Here is a 17,680-nt window from a genome sequence, read left to right as displayed (position 1 = left end):
CACCTACAGTATTTGGTTTTCCAACTCTAACAGCACATAAGTTGACAAACTCATTGCTCTTGAGATTTTTATAACATGAAATTGTTTGTGAATTACAGTTGAATTACATTTGTACATTTATAATGGAAGTAAAAATTACCAGTGTAAGCTTACTGTATATTGTTAATCCATACTGTAAGTATGTGAAGAGTATTTTAGCTTTTTTAGTTACAAAAATTTCTCAGACACAAAATGTAATACTGTTACTGTATCTGCTAAATAAGCTTGTACCTCTGAGGTCATATTTCATTTCAGAAGTCCAAAAAACATGAAGAGCCAATAATACATCACATTCATAACTAAGAGATATTGAGCTATACTGGGAGGAGGAAATGCTTAACTTCAAAAAAACAGCAAAAAAAAAGCTTATAAAATGTATGGACTAATGGTACTTATTATTTATTCACCATGCTCTATTAAAAAGGTGCATATTGTAATATAACTAACCAGACCAGCATTTCCTACAGACTGGCTTTTCAATTTCCTGAAGATGGAATATAGTCCTTTGCTTTTGGAAACAAACCAGAGAGTCATTAGGTAAGACATCGCGAATAACTGATGCATCGAAAGCTTTGAGGGGCACTTAAAACCCCATCCTACCTCTAAGTGCTCTTTAAATGGGGTAAACGGTCATTACAAAAATACAACCAGACCCTGTTAATTTTCTCGAGTGGTGGAGAGGGGGAATTAATTTCATGATACTCTCAGTTTGATGGACAGTAATGAGGCAAAAATCGAAGATGTCTAACAGCAACGCTTGTAATCCTCATTTTATACCGACCTAAGATTTTGACGTTGGGAGCGGAACCTCATTTTAAGGAACACTGCGCTCCTCTGGTCTGAAACTGGGGTCATACTTCGGAAGATACATTCGTTAAAGCAAAGAAAAGGATGAAGGGATGAAGCAACTAACGGTTAGTGGAACTGAAATGTGGTTGAAAAACATAAATGAGACAATTCTGTCCCTTGGGGTCAGTGATCAACAGCAAGGGATCAGGCAGGCAGGTGATACACCAAAGCTTAGAATTTGGTCCAACTGCAACAGAAGAACCGAAAAAGATCTTAACATTTTCGAAGAGTATCCCCAAGGAAAAAACAAAGAGAGCTGTTCAAACAATGGCCTTTTCTCCAAGTCTTTATGGATGTCAAAGGTGGACAAATGGACTCATCTGAACTGTAGTGCTGGAAGAAACCAGCATGGTCCCTCACGCATGTGCATGTAGGTTTCCTCCCACAGCGTAACTTTAACCCTAACCCAACTCTAACCCAACCCTAATTCTAGCCCAAACCCTAACCATAATCCTTACCCTAATCACTACGGAAAACCAGCTGGGGAACAAGGTGGATCTCGTCAGATGAAACCACCAATCGTGAGATTAGAGTCTCTTAAAAAGGAAAGATTTTAACATCTGGAGGAAAAAGAAGAGGACCGGCAACCAGATGGATGGACTTAAATTAATCACAGAGACAATGGACACAGCCTAGTCAACAATAACAGCACAAGTGGAGGACAGAACATTCTAGACACCGTATGTCTGCATAGTACATGTTTATTCTCTTTGATAAAGTGTGCTCCCGTTAAAAAAAAAAAAAAAAGAAAAAAACGGGTCTAAAGAATTAATTTCCATCGTTTTCGTCTGTGCTCTTCCATAATGTGAAGGAAAGACGTTATCACATATCAAACAGGAGACAAGCCCATAAATAACTATCGGTTCCTTTAAATACCGTTTCCGTGATTCGACTTCCACGTGACCTGTGACTTACAGCGCCCCCTATAGGACAGAGGTCTTTGTGCATGAAGCAGAAGTGCGTTTGACTTGCCACAGTTTGGCTTCCACTGATATGTATCTACGGCAGAAATGCAGCCTCTAGGGGAGGGTAAGTATTACACCCTGTTTATACCTTGGGTATCATAGGACAAGTCATGAACTTCTGGATACCGGTATTTATAAAAGATAACCTGACGTTCCCTGACCGGGAATCGAACCCGGGCCGCGGCGGTGAGAGCGCCGAATCCTAACCACTAGACCACCAGGGAAGTTAGAAAAGTATGTAACAGAACACCTAATGATACAATACTTACATAAATTTTGAGTAAAAATAGATTATAGCAGATCATTTTTACAGCAAAAATAATTGACTGAAACTGATTAAACGGTAGTACAGTATATTCAACTTGCTGGCTGACTGAAGTGACGCCACTTCGATCGCAGCGAGAAACCGCTACAAGATATTTGTGAAAATATCTCTTTTGAAATCCTGCAGGATACAGTGTTATATTGGTCCTGGCGTCATTGATCTAGACAAAAGGACAGTTTCCCTGACCGGGAATCGAACCCGGGCCGCGGCGGTGAGAGCGCCGAATCCTAACCACTAGACCACCAGGGAAATATACTAGCCTAGTCTTTCTCATAAAGAAAGAGACAAATTACATAAAATTTCTAATATGTAAAAAGCTGGGGGGTGAGGATTGACTTTTTTCGTCGCTACATTATTAGCATTATTACGCTGCTACTAAATCTTTTTTTGCAAACTGACTGTTACTACAGACACGTTTATTAACTTCTTTTTCAGTTTCACCATTGCCAACGAACCGAACGAACTACTACTAGTAAATCAAAAACTTTGCTGTCGAGCAAGAAAAATGAGAGAAATATTCATGATCACTTACTTCTTTGTCAGACTCAAACGTAAGTTTTCCATATTACTTCATTCCAGTTAAAATACTAACTTTCTACCTGACATTATGCCATCTTCAATGCTTTTGCTAAACATCACGCTTTCATTGCTCTTGCTTTCTTCATGCTTAAACAGCTGCCTCTTACTGCCATTAACCAGCATCTTGGCATCTAGTTGCCATAACTCCCAACTGCCTATTTAAACCCTGTTTACAGTGTGAAGGTTATCACTGAACAAGAGGAAGAGAGAACTATCTGAGAATAATGTGTCATGTGTAAATGTTCATGCTCTATAGAACTTTTAGATCATACTGAACAAGGGATAAATCTTCAGGCAATTATTCCTGTAATGTAAATTGTTTCTTTTAAAAAAAGAATATATATATTATATATACAGTATATTCTTAGGAATGTGATTAAGAATAGTCAATATTCGGATAAAGTTTTATGCAGCTACTTGTGTGATGTACATTGGTTCAAATAGTGGAAAGTAAATAACTGTACTTTAGAATCTCGTATCTGTCTAAGTCCGGCTTTAATTTAATGCACACATTGTATTTTCTATGAGATAAGCGTCGTTTTGGAGAAAAGCATCTGCTAAATGAATAAATGTAAATGTGAGAAATTTTGGTTCTTCTATTCGCCTTCAGTGATGCTCTTTTTATGGAGGAGTTGCGATTGTTAATTTGTTTTGACATTGACCTGCTGTTGGTTTCAATTTAAAAAAAAAAAAAAAAAAGTGAAAATATTCTGTAGCAACTCGAGGCAGATATTTGTGTACAGTCACTAGCTATAAAGACACATTCAGGAGTCATGGCAACTGAATGCCAAGATAGAAACTAGACACAGAAGTCATTTTTCTCCTCTCCACTAATCATCAATCATCAAAAACTAGCTGGGGCCACTCGGCCGAAGCCAGTCTAGCCGTGTACTCTGCTTTGGGGCTGCACTGATGTCCATTCCCATGCATTCATACAGGACCTCCATTACTAGCAATGGCTGTAGCTGCACCTGTGGAACGGAAGGTGCGTTTACTTTCTGGAATTCTGAGCAGCTTGGTAAAGTAGACTTACTATAGGAATACATCGCTGGTAAAAGACACTTAATATAGGAGCATACAATGATATTACATATGTAGTATATGAATGTATAGCTGGTATAGAAGAATTAGTACAGGAGTAAACATTTGGTATAGGAGATGCTGTATAGGAGTGTGTACCTGACAGATTGGTATGATGGCCGTCATAACATCAGTAAGACCAAATTCTTAAGTGTAATTTTAGGAATATATATATTTTTCTACATTTTAAAAAAATGTACAACTTTTGTGATGAAGTCACCGTATATTATGTACAAAACTGAACTGGGAGCTATGGAACAGAAGGGAAAGCAGACATTTTTATTACAAGAATCCCATTCCTTCTCAACAATGTTTCAACACTTAAAAGGGATTGGGATTGTCAAAGTTACCTTGCTTGACCTATCGAAGTAGTGCCATTGTATTTATTAGCAATACCATTATTACACCAAGCTCATTCATTATTGACACGTTTTACCTCACTACAGTGAATCCTCACAGCAAAGCTCTAGGAACATCTCACATGTGTCCTGAATGTCAGGCTACAGGCATTTTGATATATTTATTTTGAGTATGGGATAGAATATCGGCTTACTGGAGCGACAATCATCAAACATCTCAAAGGACCTTTAATAAAGACTTTGATTTCTTCCAAACACCTTAAGTTAAGCTTATTTTCCATCTTCTCTGCCTTACATGAGCACCACTGCTACACATTGTAACCCTTTCCCTTTCGGCTGTATTGTCATTATTTGCTCTTTCTCTGTATTTTCATTTTGTCTTTGTTGTTGTGACCCACTTCTGTTTTTGTTGCCAAGCAAAAAAAAGGCCAAGGAGGTTTGTTATTACACAAAGTGAGTGTGTTAGGTATCAGCTGAAGCCAACGAGCTTGTTTAATAAGTTATATTTACGTTACAAATTGTGTGTAAAGTAGTCTGAAGGACAGTCATAGTGATCCGGAACCAGGTCTCCCTACGTCTGCGCACCCAACCGGTTACTTCCTGTAGTTGCATACGGTTTCTAGGGCTACCGGAAGGAAGGGCCCGGCCTTAGCTGGCTAAGCCCTGAGGTAGCTGTGCTTACCAAAACAGCAACTAAATAAAAATTAAAAAAAAAAAAAAAAAAAACCTGAAAATTGTACAAGGTGTTCGTCGCGTTGGGGAAGAAGTATATAATTTCACATGCGTCTAAGTACTATGTTTTCTTTTCTTTGAATTTGCTAGCACTTGCTGTCGCACCCGCCGCCGGTTGCAGAAACTAAACTCGCTCGGCTGGTAGCGATAGTGTCAGCGGACAAAAAAAACGGCCCAGGAGTCCGCTGTGGCCCCAGCGAACGCGTCCGGCTACTGATTGCAGCGCTCCAGCCGCGCGGTTGAGAGAAGAGGCGAGCCGTCGCGTTGGCTGTCGGCTCAGTTAACACATCCAGTGGGCGAGTTTTAAGAAGTAAAAAACACGGGGAAAGGGCTACTGAAGATAACGCAATACGGATATTTAACGAGATACTGACAGCTATGAATATCGGTGGTGGTGCTGTTGAAGGTCCGCGTTAATCATTCATTGTGCGTTCAAGCCGGACGGAGCGACGCCTTTGCACGCTTAGCTACCACTCAACACCGAGGCTTAAGTTAAGGCAGGCCGCGGGTGGAAGACCTCCTCGCGGTGCACCCCTTAGCTGTGTAAATTTGCGTGAGTGAGCGTTAGTGTAACCAAGCCGTAACCACATTCCGACCATCATCATTATTTTTGATGTGTGCTGTTGAGTCCAGCTAATGACACCCCCGTCGCGACAGCCTTCTGCGCGCAGGTTTTGGGCTCGGACGGCCGGCGGCTTCGTGGCGGATCTATGCCGGGAAGGCGGCCCTCGCGGTCGGTACGGGGTCCCCGGGACATGGTAAGGCTCTCCGCGGTGAAGCATGTTTTCAAACCGGACAGATACCGACTGGTGCTAAGTGCTGGTGTTTTACCAATGTGCAGCAATTCATTTGCATATTTCTGTTTATTCAGTCCGAGATTTTTTTGCAGTTCAGTGAACTTAAGACTTACTTAGTGGCCAGGTTTCCTCCTGATTGGGTGAAGCAGTGAAAAGTTGATCCATCAGAAATAAAACATTGATTGGTGGTGATTTGCACCCCGTGCCGTGATGGGAGGCGCTGTTTATGTGGCCATTTGATTCGTAATCTCTGTTAAAATGAATACTTTGATACATCTGCATGCCCGGTGTGTTCCTTTACCTGTACTGTAGAGTGTGTGTATTTTTAGGGTGGAAAAGTCCAGTGAATCTTATTTACCGTCACTGCCAGAGTGAGTCAGAGCATCATGCAAGTCTTAGTATGGCCTGTTTTGGCAGCTGAGCTTCACTGAATTCCTATTCGAGATCAAAGACCTGGAGAAGGGATTCTGAATCTAAAAATATGTCACATTGTAATTCATCTTTACCTAAAATGTGCCATAGTGTTAGGAGATTAGTGACTAATTTAGTCCATGAAAATTACATTTCATTAATTTTATCGTAATCGTTTGTGACTTCTTAAAAAAATTCTAAATCACTTTAGCCTAAACAGAAGGCCTTCATTACATGTTGGTCATGACTGGGACTGTTGTGTATTTTTCGCTTGCTTGTATGATTAGTGCCCTGAATGTATTTGACTTGTGGCATTTTTTTTTTTTTTTTTTTTAAAAAGTCATTAATGTTAAACCACAGGTTAATGTTTCTGTGTAAGTACATTTCATAAGAGCACTTCAGTTCCTTTCTACAGTTACATATGGCAAGCAGTCTTGCTGGAAAATATGAATAGTGTTTTAAATTTAAAAGATTTTAAACATTCAGTGTCTCATTTGAACAACTATAAGTTACTTCTTTGTTTTTACACCCTGATGTGGAGAAGGTACAACCCCTGGCAAAAATTATGGAATCACCACACTTTGAGCATGTTTGCCCAACTTTTTTACTTCATAGCAAATAAACAAATCACAGATACAACACAAAGCAATTTTTGTTTAATAGCTGGACATTCTGGCTTTGTTGAACATACCTCAAATTAAATTTAATGGCATTTTTTTTCCCAAATGAAGTAGAGGAAAAAATTATGGAATCACTTAATGTTAAGGAAAATATTATGGAGTCATCAACAAAAAAATACAGTCAATACTTTGTCATTCCTCCTCAGGCTTTTATGCTGGCCTGGATTCTTTGAGGCATTGACTTCACTAAGGAAGAACAATATTCTTCATCAGTCTGGTTCCAACTTTCTCGAATAGCCATTAACAGATCAGCTTTGCAGGATGGAGCCTTGTCATGGACCAGTTTTTTTCAATTTTCACCATAAATTTTCAATCGGATTGAGATCTTGACTGTTTGCTGGCCATGTCATTGAGTTGATATGCCTTTCCTGAAGAAAAGCTTTAACACTCTTTGCTCTGTGGCAAGATGCATTATCATCCTGAAAAATTACTTCATCATCACTAAACCTATTTTCTATTGATGCAATGAGAAAAGTGTCCAAAATTTCCGTGTACACCTGGGCATTGACTGCTGAGGTCATGATTGCCATCTCACCTGGTCCTTTACCTGACATGCAACCCCATATCATAAATGACTGGGGAAATTTGATTGTTTTCTTGAGGCAGTCCTCTTTATATGTTTCATTAGAACGGCACCAGACAAAAGTTCCAGCATCATCGCCTTGGTCAATGCAGATTCGTGATTTATCACTGAATATCACTTTCATCCAGTCACCCACACTCCATGATTGCTTCTCTTTAGCCCACTGTAACCTTGTTTTCTTCGTTTAGGTGTTAGTGCTGGTTTTCATTTGGCTTTTCTATATGTGAATCCCATTTCTTTCAGCCGATTTCTTACAGTTCTGTCACAAACATTGACTCCAGTTTCCGCCCATTTTTTCATTTGTTTTGTTGTGCATTTTCTATTTGCAAGGCATATTGCTTTGAGTTTTCTATCCTGATGCTTTGGCATCTTCCTTTGTCTACCCGTATGTTTTCCTTTTATTACCTTTCCATTTTGTTTATACTTGCACCAAATTTTATACACAGCTGACTGGGAACAACCAACTTCTTTTGCCACACTCTGTGTTGGATTTCCTTCTTGAAGTTTTATTATCCTTTCCATTGATTCTTGTTGGGGCCATGTTTCCTTTCAATTTGTCAAGTCCAACAGCTCAGTAAGCTCTCTTTTAACTGTAGACTAATTTGCATTGTTTGACTTGTGTCTGTGTTTGTTTTAAAAATGCAAATATCAAGTGATTCCATCATTTTTTTCTTCTACTTGATTTGAAAAAAAAATTGCCATTAATTAAAATAATTTAATTTGTTTGAGGTATGTTTAATGAACCCAGAATATTCAGCTATTAACCAAAAATTGTTTTGTGTTCTCTCTGTGATTTGTTTATGTGCTACAGCGTAAAAAAGCTGTGTGAACATCTCAAAGTGTGGTGATTCCATAATTTTTGCCATGGGTTGTATTAGGTTACTGTGTTTCACACTTTTTACCTGGCAGAGAAACTTTTATCTGGGGCTTAAGATTGTGCTGCACACAGATGTAGGGGCCTGTTCCTATTCAAAAAAAGGTGAATTTTTTTTTTTTTTTTTTTTTGGTAATTGTCTTGTTAGTTTTTATTTGCACTCAGACTCAGGTGTACATCCTTTGTAATCAACAAAATCTTCTTGACATCAGGGAAAGATGCTTATCAGCCACCCCAGACATCAGTGACTGGTGTTCTGTGGTTTTATTTTTATTGCCATATTATTTGTATTCTGCATTGGTAATAGTCTGAGTCATGTATGTGAAGTATTTTTGCTGTTTGGGGAGACACTAAGCTGATCTGTGTTACACCTGAACTCGCACATATCACATTTCAGTTCAGCTGTACACCTGTATCTAGTGAAATGACAAACATAAACCTTGTTGTTGTTTTTTTTTTTCCCTCCAAGCTTTGCTGTAGAAGCCTTGTGGAAGATGCGTTGAATAGCCCTGCTGTGTAAATGGATTAAATATGGTTAGATTTTTGGATAAAGAGTTAAATCGTTGGAGCAGTGATTTTTAAATACCAGCATGGTATTATTGCTATACAAAGCCCAAAATTACGTCATAAGATGCTGTTCTCTTTTGAGTTATTCAGTTGAGATTAGTGGTTTGGTGGAGTCACATATAGAGATTCCCATATGCTCCTGAGTAGGAGGTTGTGAAGCTTTTTTCCTCTTGCAGCTAAATCTTCCCATGAACTCATGGAGAAGGCAGCCTTCGAGGGGTGGCTGGAGTCGGTCTCCGCCACCTTCCTCATGCTGACTGACCAGCAGAAGAACCAGTCCTTGGACCACCTGATCAGCCTGAGTGGGGCGGCCCAACTGCGGCACCTGTCCAACAGTCTGGAGACGCTGCTAAAGCGTGACTTCTTGCGGCTGCTACCCCTAGAGCTTACCTTCTACCTGTTGCGCTGGCTGGACCCCAAGACGCTGCTTACATGCTGCTTGGTGTGCAAGCAGTGGAATAAGGTGGTGAGCGCCTGTACGGAGGTGTGGCAGGGGGCATGTCGTGAACTCGGCTGGCAGATTGATGACTCCATCCAGGATGCGACCCACTGGAAGAGAGTCTACCTCAAGGCCAAGCTGCGCATGAAGCAGCTGAGGGACCAGGAGGCTTTTGAAACATCCTCACTGATTGGGCACAGCGCGCGAGTCTATGCCCTCTACTACAAGGATGGCCTTCTTTGTACAGGTATGTTTTTATTTTACCTTTTTTTTTTTTTTTTTTTATCCCCAGGTGTTAATTGAGAAAAAAATTGCCAGTTTCGCATTCATTTCAGCATCCTGTGAGGCCCACCGGCTGTTGCATTGCAAATGATTTTGGCATGTGATATATGATGGTTATAAGGAAGGATATAGTCCATCCATCCATCTTCTGTCCCGCTTGTCCTAAAAGGGTCGTGGTGGCAGCAGGGAGAGCATAGAGGCCCAGCCGCCCCTGTCCCCCGCAGCTTCCTCCAGTTTAACCTGGGGGATCCCCAGCTGTTCCCAGGCCAACTGTGAGATATAATTCCTCCAGCGGGTCCTGGGCTGACCTCGGGGCCTTGTCCCAATTGGCCTTTCCTGGTATACCTCCTAAGGGAGGCGTCCAGGAGGCATCCTTATCAGATGCCCGAACCACCTCAACTGGCTCCTCTCAATGTGAAGGAGTAGCGGCTCTACTCTGAGCTCCTCCCGGATGTCCGAACTCCTCACCCTGTCACGGAGAGTGAGTCCCAGCACCCTGCGGAGAAAACTCATTTCGGCCGCTTGTATCCGCGATCTTATTCTTTCGGTCATCACCCAGAGTTGTTGACCATAGGTGAGGGTAGCGACGTAGATTGACCGGTAAATGGAGAGCTTCGCCTTATGGCTCAGCTCCCCCTTCACCACTACAGACCGGTACAGCGACCGCATTACTGCTGCCACTGCTCCCAGCCTATGGCCAATCTCACGCTACCTTCTTCCCTCACTCGTGAGCAAGACCCCAAGATACTTGAACTCCTCCACCTGGGGCAAAAACTCTCCCCTTACCTGGAGGGGGCATACCATCCTTTTCCGTGAGAGAACCATGGACTCAGACTTTGAGGTGCTGATCCTCATCCCCACCGCTTCGCACTCAGCTGCAAACCGTTCCAGTGCGTGCTGGAGGCAGCCATAGGATATAGTCATTCTGTGATTTTTGACAACTTCAACATGTCTCTGATTTTGACTGATCAAGCAATTGATAAGTGTAATTGAACATGGTGTAAAACAGAACTGAAGCAGTAAATGCCGTTGCGGTTAGAGCTGCTGCCTTGCTCTCAAAGGACTCGGGTTTGAATGTCGCATCTTGCTGTATTTCTCTCAAATCAAGGTACTTACCCTGAATCTATACTGTAAAACTGGGAAAAATTGATGATGGCATCCTACCAAAATGCATGCATTTGAAAAATAAAACTATTCAGCAAGTTGATACTTGCTGTAATTTTTTCCTAATCTTGTCTATACCATGAAGTTCCGAGCATCCAAACTCCTAACTTGTTTTTTATACTTTGTGGAGTGCATCTTGTAGTCTTTTACTGTGAAAATTATCCAGATATATAAATGGGTAAATCAGTTGTAACTAGCTTAACGTTGTAAATTGCTTTGGAGAAAAAGTGTGTTAAATTAATAAATGATTAAATAGCTTAGTAAACAAGTTTAGCGTCCAGCATCCTTCATAATCGCAAAGCAGTTAAGTGTGCAATGTGTCAGAAGACCTCCATCAAGGTATTAGAATGTTAGTATTCAAGAGAAATAAATTTGTCCAATTCACATGAGATTACTGCTCTTGGGCTGAAAAATCAGTCCTCGTGTGCATGAAATTGTATTGGATTAAATTAAGAACCACATGTCAAAGCATAGGTTAAGTGCCTATGGTATCTTTTTCTCCACTTTGGCTGGCAAGTGCCAGTGCCATAAGATCTTACTGGAAAATGAAACTAACCCCTACTAGATTTTTGAAACTTACATTTTATTTATGTTGTGGTGTCCTTAACCTCTCTAATATCATGTGTTATTCTTTTGTTCATGCTTTCATTATCACTGACTTGAGTTTGTCTAGTGCAGCATTGTTGGTGTTCCAGACCCCATCCCGGAAGCTTAGGGAGTGAGGGCTTAGTCCACTGCAGGGCTTTTGCACATAACGAAAGGTAAAATAGCTGATACCTTTGTCCGAGATGACTTGCACTACTTAGTTATGTATTCATCCAGACAGCAGACCAGTGTAACTTGCATTCTTGCATGCTGTGGGTGAGTCACCAGTTCACCAGCAATGCATGTTTTAGGACTGTGGGAGGAAATCAGAGCACCTGAAGGAAACTTATGGGAACATGGAGAGAACATGAAATTCCATTCAGACTAACCTGGACGGGAATCCATGTCCGAACCCAGGAGTTGTATAAAATCAGTGTTAATCATGGCATCATGCGTTGTTATACACGTTTTTTTTTTTTTTTTTTGTTGTGGAACAGGCTCAGATGACCTCTCTGCCAAGCTGTGGGACGTATGCACTGGGCAGTGTATCTACGGGATCCAGACACACACTTGCGCTGTGGTCAAGTTTGACGAGCAGAAGCTGGTGACAGGGTCTTTTGACAACACAATAGCCTGCTGGGAATGGAGCTCCGGGGCCAAAATCCAGCACTTTCGTGGACACACCGGCGCAGGTAGGTTTTGGTGAAGTGGCCACCTTACTGGGGGCAGGGGGCACTTTTTTTTTTTCTGGGTTATTTCACTCTAAAAATGTACATTCTGGATATGAGTACAAGTGCTCTGTTTGCTGCCTTAGGAGTGAAACATAAGGGATAGGCCGGACTGAAAACAGGACGTGTTTTTAAACGCAGCCTTTTGTTTTTAGGATTTGCACAGGAAGCTGACAGGATTTAGGCGGCTTCCTTTAACTTTTTCAATATGGTACATTTCTCTGAGGCTAGTTGTTGCAATGTGGCCACTGCTGCGAACCTGAAATAACTCTGTGCGTGTTAAAGTTCATCTCAGGGTGTCTAGTGTCTGCAAGAGAGAGCTAGAAAGATAGGTATCGGCTGCTTGTTCAAAGATGGCTATTTGTGGTATTCAAGCGTGTTGTGTAATTGCAGATGTTGAAGTGCATCTGTTGATTGCAGTTCTTTAAGCTCCTTAAATACAAAACTTAATGCATGTTATTTAAACCTTAACGCTACCGTTGTATCACACTGCAGTGTTCAGTATAGATTACAACGATGAACTGGACACGCTTGTCAGTGGCTCTGCAGATTTCACTGTGAAGGTGTGGTCCTTGTCAGCGGGGACGTGTCTCAATACGCTCACAGGCCACACGGAATGGGTCACTAAGGTACGTCTGTTCTGTAGAGGTCGACTCAGGACGTTGCGTTGTTTTGTAAAATCGTATGTGCAGCACCAGCACATCTACAGGCCTCATTACTCATAAACCATTACTCATAAACTTGTTAGTATGGGCGATGTCTGTTTTTAACGCTCTTTGCTGAGCTTCCACTGCAGGTCCTTTTTTTTTTTTTTTTTTGCCAAGGGTCACACTTTAAATTAAAAAAATAATTCTCCTTTTATGCTTGCATCCCTAACACTTTCGTCAGCTGAAAACTAAACTTATATGGGTATTTTGGGTGCATAAATTTTAGTGCTTATTAATACTGTGTCATTACTGCAGTTTCATATTTGTTCATTTGCATAGTGTAGTTATCATACTTGGACTATACATATATATTTTTTGTACTCGGTGAGAAGTGTCTTCATGGCATGAGAATAACCTTGTTTTTTTATCCTTTATTTAGGTTGTCTTACAAAAAAGTCAGGTGGAGTCACTGATGCATAGTCCTGGTGACTATATTTTATTGAGTGCTGATAAATATGAGATAAAGGTAAAGTTTTATTACATTTTGCTCTGAAAGCTGTTATGAATGTCATTAATTGAAATGTTACTGCCAATTGTAATATTTAATAGATTTTATTAAGGGTGTGTATAGACTGTTAGCCTGCTAAGTGTTGGTTCCTTTAAAACTATGTATTGTTTTATGCAACTATGTTCAATGTGTATTAACTGCTAAACTTGAGCTCATTTTAAACTATTAATATTAGATATGGATGGCAGAATAGTGTAGCTCTTGGGGTGTGCGTTCGGGTGTACGAAGCTCTTTCCTTTTTTCCCCTGTTCTTGCATAGTTTTCCTGTCATAGTCCAGATAATTTGAGATTAATTGATGACTACCCCTGGTGTGTGTGCATGAGAGATTGCCCTGTGATAGTTTAGCTGCTGCTCCAGGGTGAACCCTTCCTCCTGCCTTATGAGTCTGGGGTAGCCTCTGAACTGGATGAGCAGCTACAGACATGGAGGGGAAAAATATAAGTTGCTTAACTGGCCCAAAGTTTAGTGAAAAAGCACATTACACATTGTTTTTGTTGTCAAGCAGGTCTGGCCAATCGGGAGAGAGATTAACTGCAAGTGCTTAAAGACCTTATCAGTTTCGGAGGACCGCAGTGTCTGTCTCCAGCCTCGCCTGCAGTTCGATGGCAGGCACATCGTGTGCAGCTCAGACCTAGGACTATACCAGTGGGACTTCGCCAGCTACGAAATCCTCAGGTATCTGTTCAGCTTTTGTTGTTTGGCTCCCTGAGAGACAGCAGCATTGGGGAGCTCTGGAGACTGGAATTCTGTTTGCGTTTGCTGCTTTTTTCCCCACTTTGATGTATAGTAGAGAGCCACAAGAAGAGGGGCAATAGAAAAATTCTGGTTTCACCCTGGGCGGTCTGTATTGAATGTTGTACTACATGACAAGACTGAATTATTTAAAACAGGTATTGTTTCTGGAGCAGGTTGCATTGTTCTGTTTTGTAGTGTCAGTCAGAACATGACCTTGCAGCAAAATGTTTGGGTGTGTATACAGTGTGTGTTGACCACACCAACTGAAAGTGGTATACAGTTTGCTAATTGCATGTTTACAATAATAAGACTGCAGCAGTGGAGGTGCTCATGTGATTGTGTATTTCAGAATGGTAAAAACTTCACTAACACAGGATCATCACTAAGAAAACTCCCAGCAAGCCTGAAAAGTTCTTTTACTTTTGCTCCGTGTTTTCGAGTGTGGTTTCCATTTGGGCCTGATTTTTACATTGTTGGTTGTTGTATTTTCCTGTTGTAACACAGCTATGTGGCCTGTTTGCTTTATTCATTTGCTGGCCACTTTACCTACGTGTTCATGTATCAGGGAAGGGATGCATTCATATTATGTTGTGGCGCTGTGATTTATCACCTTTGAAAGGAATGGCATGATTGTGGTGATCGCACTGATGCTTTGATATGCATGACATGACAGTATTTTTAGCATTACAGAGGAAAAAAGGGGCTCAAAACTGTAAAGGCAGTTTAATGTGACAGGTGTTTCTAAGAGAACATGCAATGATATGTGCACATAAATAATGAGATATTAGAATAAAATACACCTTTGCGTATAGTGTGTCACATCTATGTCTTGATTTAACCGACTGTTTTGCCAATTAGTTTAAAAAATTCCACTGAAGTACTCTAGAATTTTTAGTGTGGTGTGGAATTATTGTATACATTTTAAGAACTATGTACATTGTTAAAATATGGGCAAGATGTCATTTTACTGGCACCCTTCACCTCCAGTATACAAGTTGATATCTATCTCTCCTTTCTTTTTCAGGGTTATCAAAACACAGGACTCTGCAAACCTGTCTTTGCTTAGCTTAGGGGAAGTTTTTGCACTCTTTTTTGACAACCATTTCTTGTATGTCATGGACCTGAGGACAGAGAGCATTATGGGTCGCTGGCCTTTGCCAGCATATAGGAAGTCCAAGCGAGGATCCAGCTTCCTCCCCGGCGTCACTTCCTGGCTGGATGGACTCGATGGGAAGAACGACTCAGGGCTAGTGTTTGCCACGAGCATGCCGGACCATAGTATTCATCTGGTGCTGTGGAAGGAGAATGGCTAGGAAAGCAGAGGCCATGAAGTGCTGGAAACAAGGCAACATAAACTATCCCATCTGGTGCTGCTTGGACGTTCGCCGGCCACCAAGCGGGACATTGCATGAACCAAAGTATCGCAGCCTGAACTAGCTAATGCTCACACACACGTGTATCTAACTTCTTTTAAAAATAACAAGAACAGACAGCCTGGCTGGCATGCGCAGGACATGCCTGACATCTAGTGAAGACATGTGCAAATCTTGACAGAAATTGACACTACCCACATCAGTGGTGCTTATGTTTTTATTAGCAGCCCAGTGCCCATGTGTGCTTCTTTCTTTAATCCATCTCGCACTGTGTCTGAAAGCGGTAGTCGTCAGATATGTTTAAGGTCTTCAGAAAGAAGAATATGTATAGTGTGATAAAGAGACTGCTGGAGCTGTTGCATGTTCTTGGGTTTCTACTTACCACAGTGCTACGGAAACGATAACGGCATCAAAAAAAGTACAGTTAACTGGGTTATTATAACAACTTATGCTTCAGTAAGTTAGTTATAATAATTAAATTTTTTCTTGCATCAACAGAGACCGTACTTTTGTGCTTAGACTGCATCAGTAGAATTTCTAAAGTGGGGGGAAAACACTGTTGAAAAATGCTTTGATAATGTGATGGAAATGCTGTTTATATTTTTCGAGACGTCATACATTATAACACAGGACAGTATTTTTAAAGTTGACATTCAGTGGTTTCTGTTAAGTGCTTTTAAAAACAATGTCCTTTTTTTAAAATTATGCCGTATTTAAGTTGCTATCAATCCTAAAGTTATTTTTAATCACTTTGCTCCCCAAAATTATTTTGAATTAAGCAGTGCTGTAGCTGGTAGTGAGCACACATCAGCACAAATGATACTGGATATTACTGAACACTAAATCTAAGCACGAAATTGGGTCCTGCTAGACTTAACTGTACTACCGTGTTCAAGTGTGTGTTAGCTTTTTTATATGTCAGTGTCCTGGAGATTATATAAACATTTTATTTCCTAAATACATGGTCCAGTCTCATGTCCAGCCAGTGTTTTGTTAAAATGAAGCCTCAGTAAGCACTAGTAGACTGCAGCACGTCAAAGTCAAGAGGAAGTCAAGAACCTTTCCACGTTGTGTCTTTTGTTCCATTCAAGTTTGGTGATACACATTTCACTGCCCAAGTAAGACATTATTAGGCAATTTTTTTGGCTGGTGTTTATAGCCATTTGTGTTTAACAAAGTCATTGTTCCCTGGCTCCATAATCTTTTAACAGAAGGTACATAGTGTAACAAGTGTAAGCTAAAGGGTATCTTTCCCAGAATACATTGTTTGTGCACAAGCATGTGATTTTCCTTCAGGCCCACGTCTGATGATTTATGAAGCTTTAAGTTTTACAGAAAGTTTGTAACAACAGATGCTAGTGTACACTGTTTACACAAGAGTTCCTTTGCATAATGGGAAATTCTGAAAGCTGCAGTTTAACTGATGAAAACAGCTGGGAGCAATTTGTGCTCTATGCAGTCCGTGTGTGTTTTTACTTATAGTGATTGTAGCACTTTTAAATTATTAAAAATTTGTATTATACATATAATGCAGTATCAAAAACAAAGGCTGACATTAGGAAGGACTAAATGGGGTAAGGCTTTTTTGCTAAGGAAGTAAAAGCGTTCTTGTAATGTTTTCCATGTCGACAAAAGTTGCAATCCATAATGACTAATGAATCATCAGTTTATCCAGAATAACATTTTTGGAGCTCCGTTGATGGTGATTTGTCTCTCCTTTGCACCACAAATCTGGAGCTGTTTGCTCAACAGTTGCAGGACTGTTTTCTCCCCCTTGAGTTCAAATAACATTCTCCTTAAAGGGTTTTTCCCAATGGAAGTGCAATAATTGAGGTTCATATTTAAAGGAACTGTTGAAGTGTTTTTTTTTTTTTTTTTTTTAAATGTAGCAAAAAAACCGGAGACTTCCACTTAATTATTTTTGGCATAACTATCGACCCCAAAAAATTTGTCCTTAGTACTTTATCATAGTTTATTTCAACATAGTTTATATTGTGTAAATCACTTTTTTAAAATGTATTCTGTTGCAGAAGCAACGTTACTTGTGCTGACCGCCATATCAAAATGACAGTCATAAGAGGTTGTGTGAGAGTGTTGTCACAGCAGCCGCAGCATTTATGGCCGTCGGGGAATTTTTCAAGCCTAATGGCTGAAGTTTAACGGAAGCAAAAAATCCAGCACGTGACATTGTCATTGCAGTACGTTTCAAAGCAAACTTTGCTACACAAGCAATAAAAGGGAAAAATCGTACATTTTATACAAGTCTGCAAGAAAGTATATCACATGGTTAAAACAGAAAATTCACAGCTTCCCCTTTT

The 17,680-nt window shown here is 40.5% G+C and overlaps 1 protein-coding gene and 2 non-coding genes across 5 annotated transcripts; 1 reads left to right on the top strand and 2 right to left on the bottom strand.

The window, feature by feature from the left end:
• Positions 1 to 2,005: 2,005 nt before the first annotated feature.
• trnae-cuc (transfer RNA glutamic acid (anticodon CUC)) lies at positions 2,006 to 2,077 on the bottom strand. Its single transcript has one exon. It is a non-coding gene; the product is annotated as a tRNA-Glu (tRNA).
• Positions 2,078 to 2,355: 278 nt separating this feature from the next.
• trnae-cuc (transfer RNA glutamic acid (anticodon CUC)) lies at positions 2,356 to 2,427 on the bottom strand. The gene has a single exon. It is a non-coding gene; the product is annotated as a tRNA-Glu (tRNA).
• A 223-nt stretch (positions 2,428 to 2,650) lies between these two features.
• On the top strand, positions 2,651 to 16,103 carry fbxw2 (F-box and WD repeat domain containing 2). Of its 3 annotated transcripts, none has more exons than XM_018758430.2 (8): positions 2,651 to 2,729; positions 5,586 to 5,686; positions 9,017 to 9,526; positions 11,808 to 12,002; positions 12,534 to 12,667; positions 13,125 to 13,211; positions 13,757 to 13,929; positions 15,014 to 16,103. In XM_018758430.2, exons 3-8 carry the CDS (start codon positions 9,037 to 9,039, stop codon positions 15,300 to 15,302), a joined length of 1,368 nt encoding a protein of 455 aa, XP_018613946.1. In that variant the 5' UTR covers positions 2,651 to 2,729; positions 5,586 to 5,686; positions 9,017 to 9,036; the 3' UTR covers positions 15,303 to 16,103. The 3 variants fall into 3 exon arrangements, with proteins under 3 accessions (XP_018613946.1, XP_018613948.1, XP_018613945.1); XM_018758432.2 differs by having other exon boundaries at positions 2,659 to 2,729; positions 13,760 to 13,929; XM_018758429.2 differs by lacking the exon at positions 2,651 to 2,729 and adding an exon at positions 4,602 to 5,481.
• The last annotated feature ends 1,577 nt before the right edge of the window (positions 16,104 to 17,680 follow it).

The sequence above is a fragment of the Scleropages formosus genome, chromosome 17 (assembly GCF_900964775.1).
Source record: "Scleropages formosus chromosome 17, fSclFor1.1, whole genome shotgun sequence".
Taxonomy (NCBI): domain Eukaryota; kingdom Metazoa; phylum Chordata; class Actinopteri; order Osteoglossiformes; family Osteoglossidae; genus Scleropages; species Scleropages formosus.
The sequence above is the reverse complement of the archived record's forward strand: the minus strand, read 5'-3'. Positions and strand labels throughout refer to the sequence as shown.

Excerpts from the sequence above, each read along its gene's own strand:
- fbxw2 (XM_018758430.2), top strand. The coding sequence starts at position 9,037 with ATGGAGAAGGCAGCCTTCGAGGGGTGGCTGGAGTCGGTCTCCGCCACC. Across the intron at positions 9,527-11,807 it reads GGATGGCCTTCTTTGTACAG|GCTCAGATGACCTCTCTGCC; the intron begins GTATGTTTTTAT and ends GTTGTGGAACAG. Across the intron at positions 13,930-15,013 it reads GCCAGCTACGAAATCCTCAG|GGTTATCAAAACACAGGACT; the intron begins GTATCTGTTCAG and ends TTTCTTTTTCAG.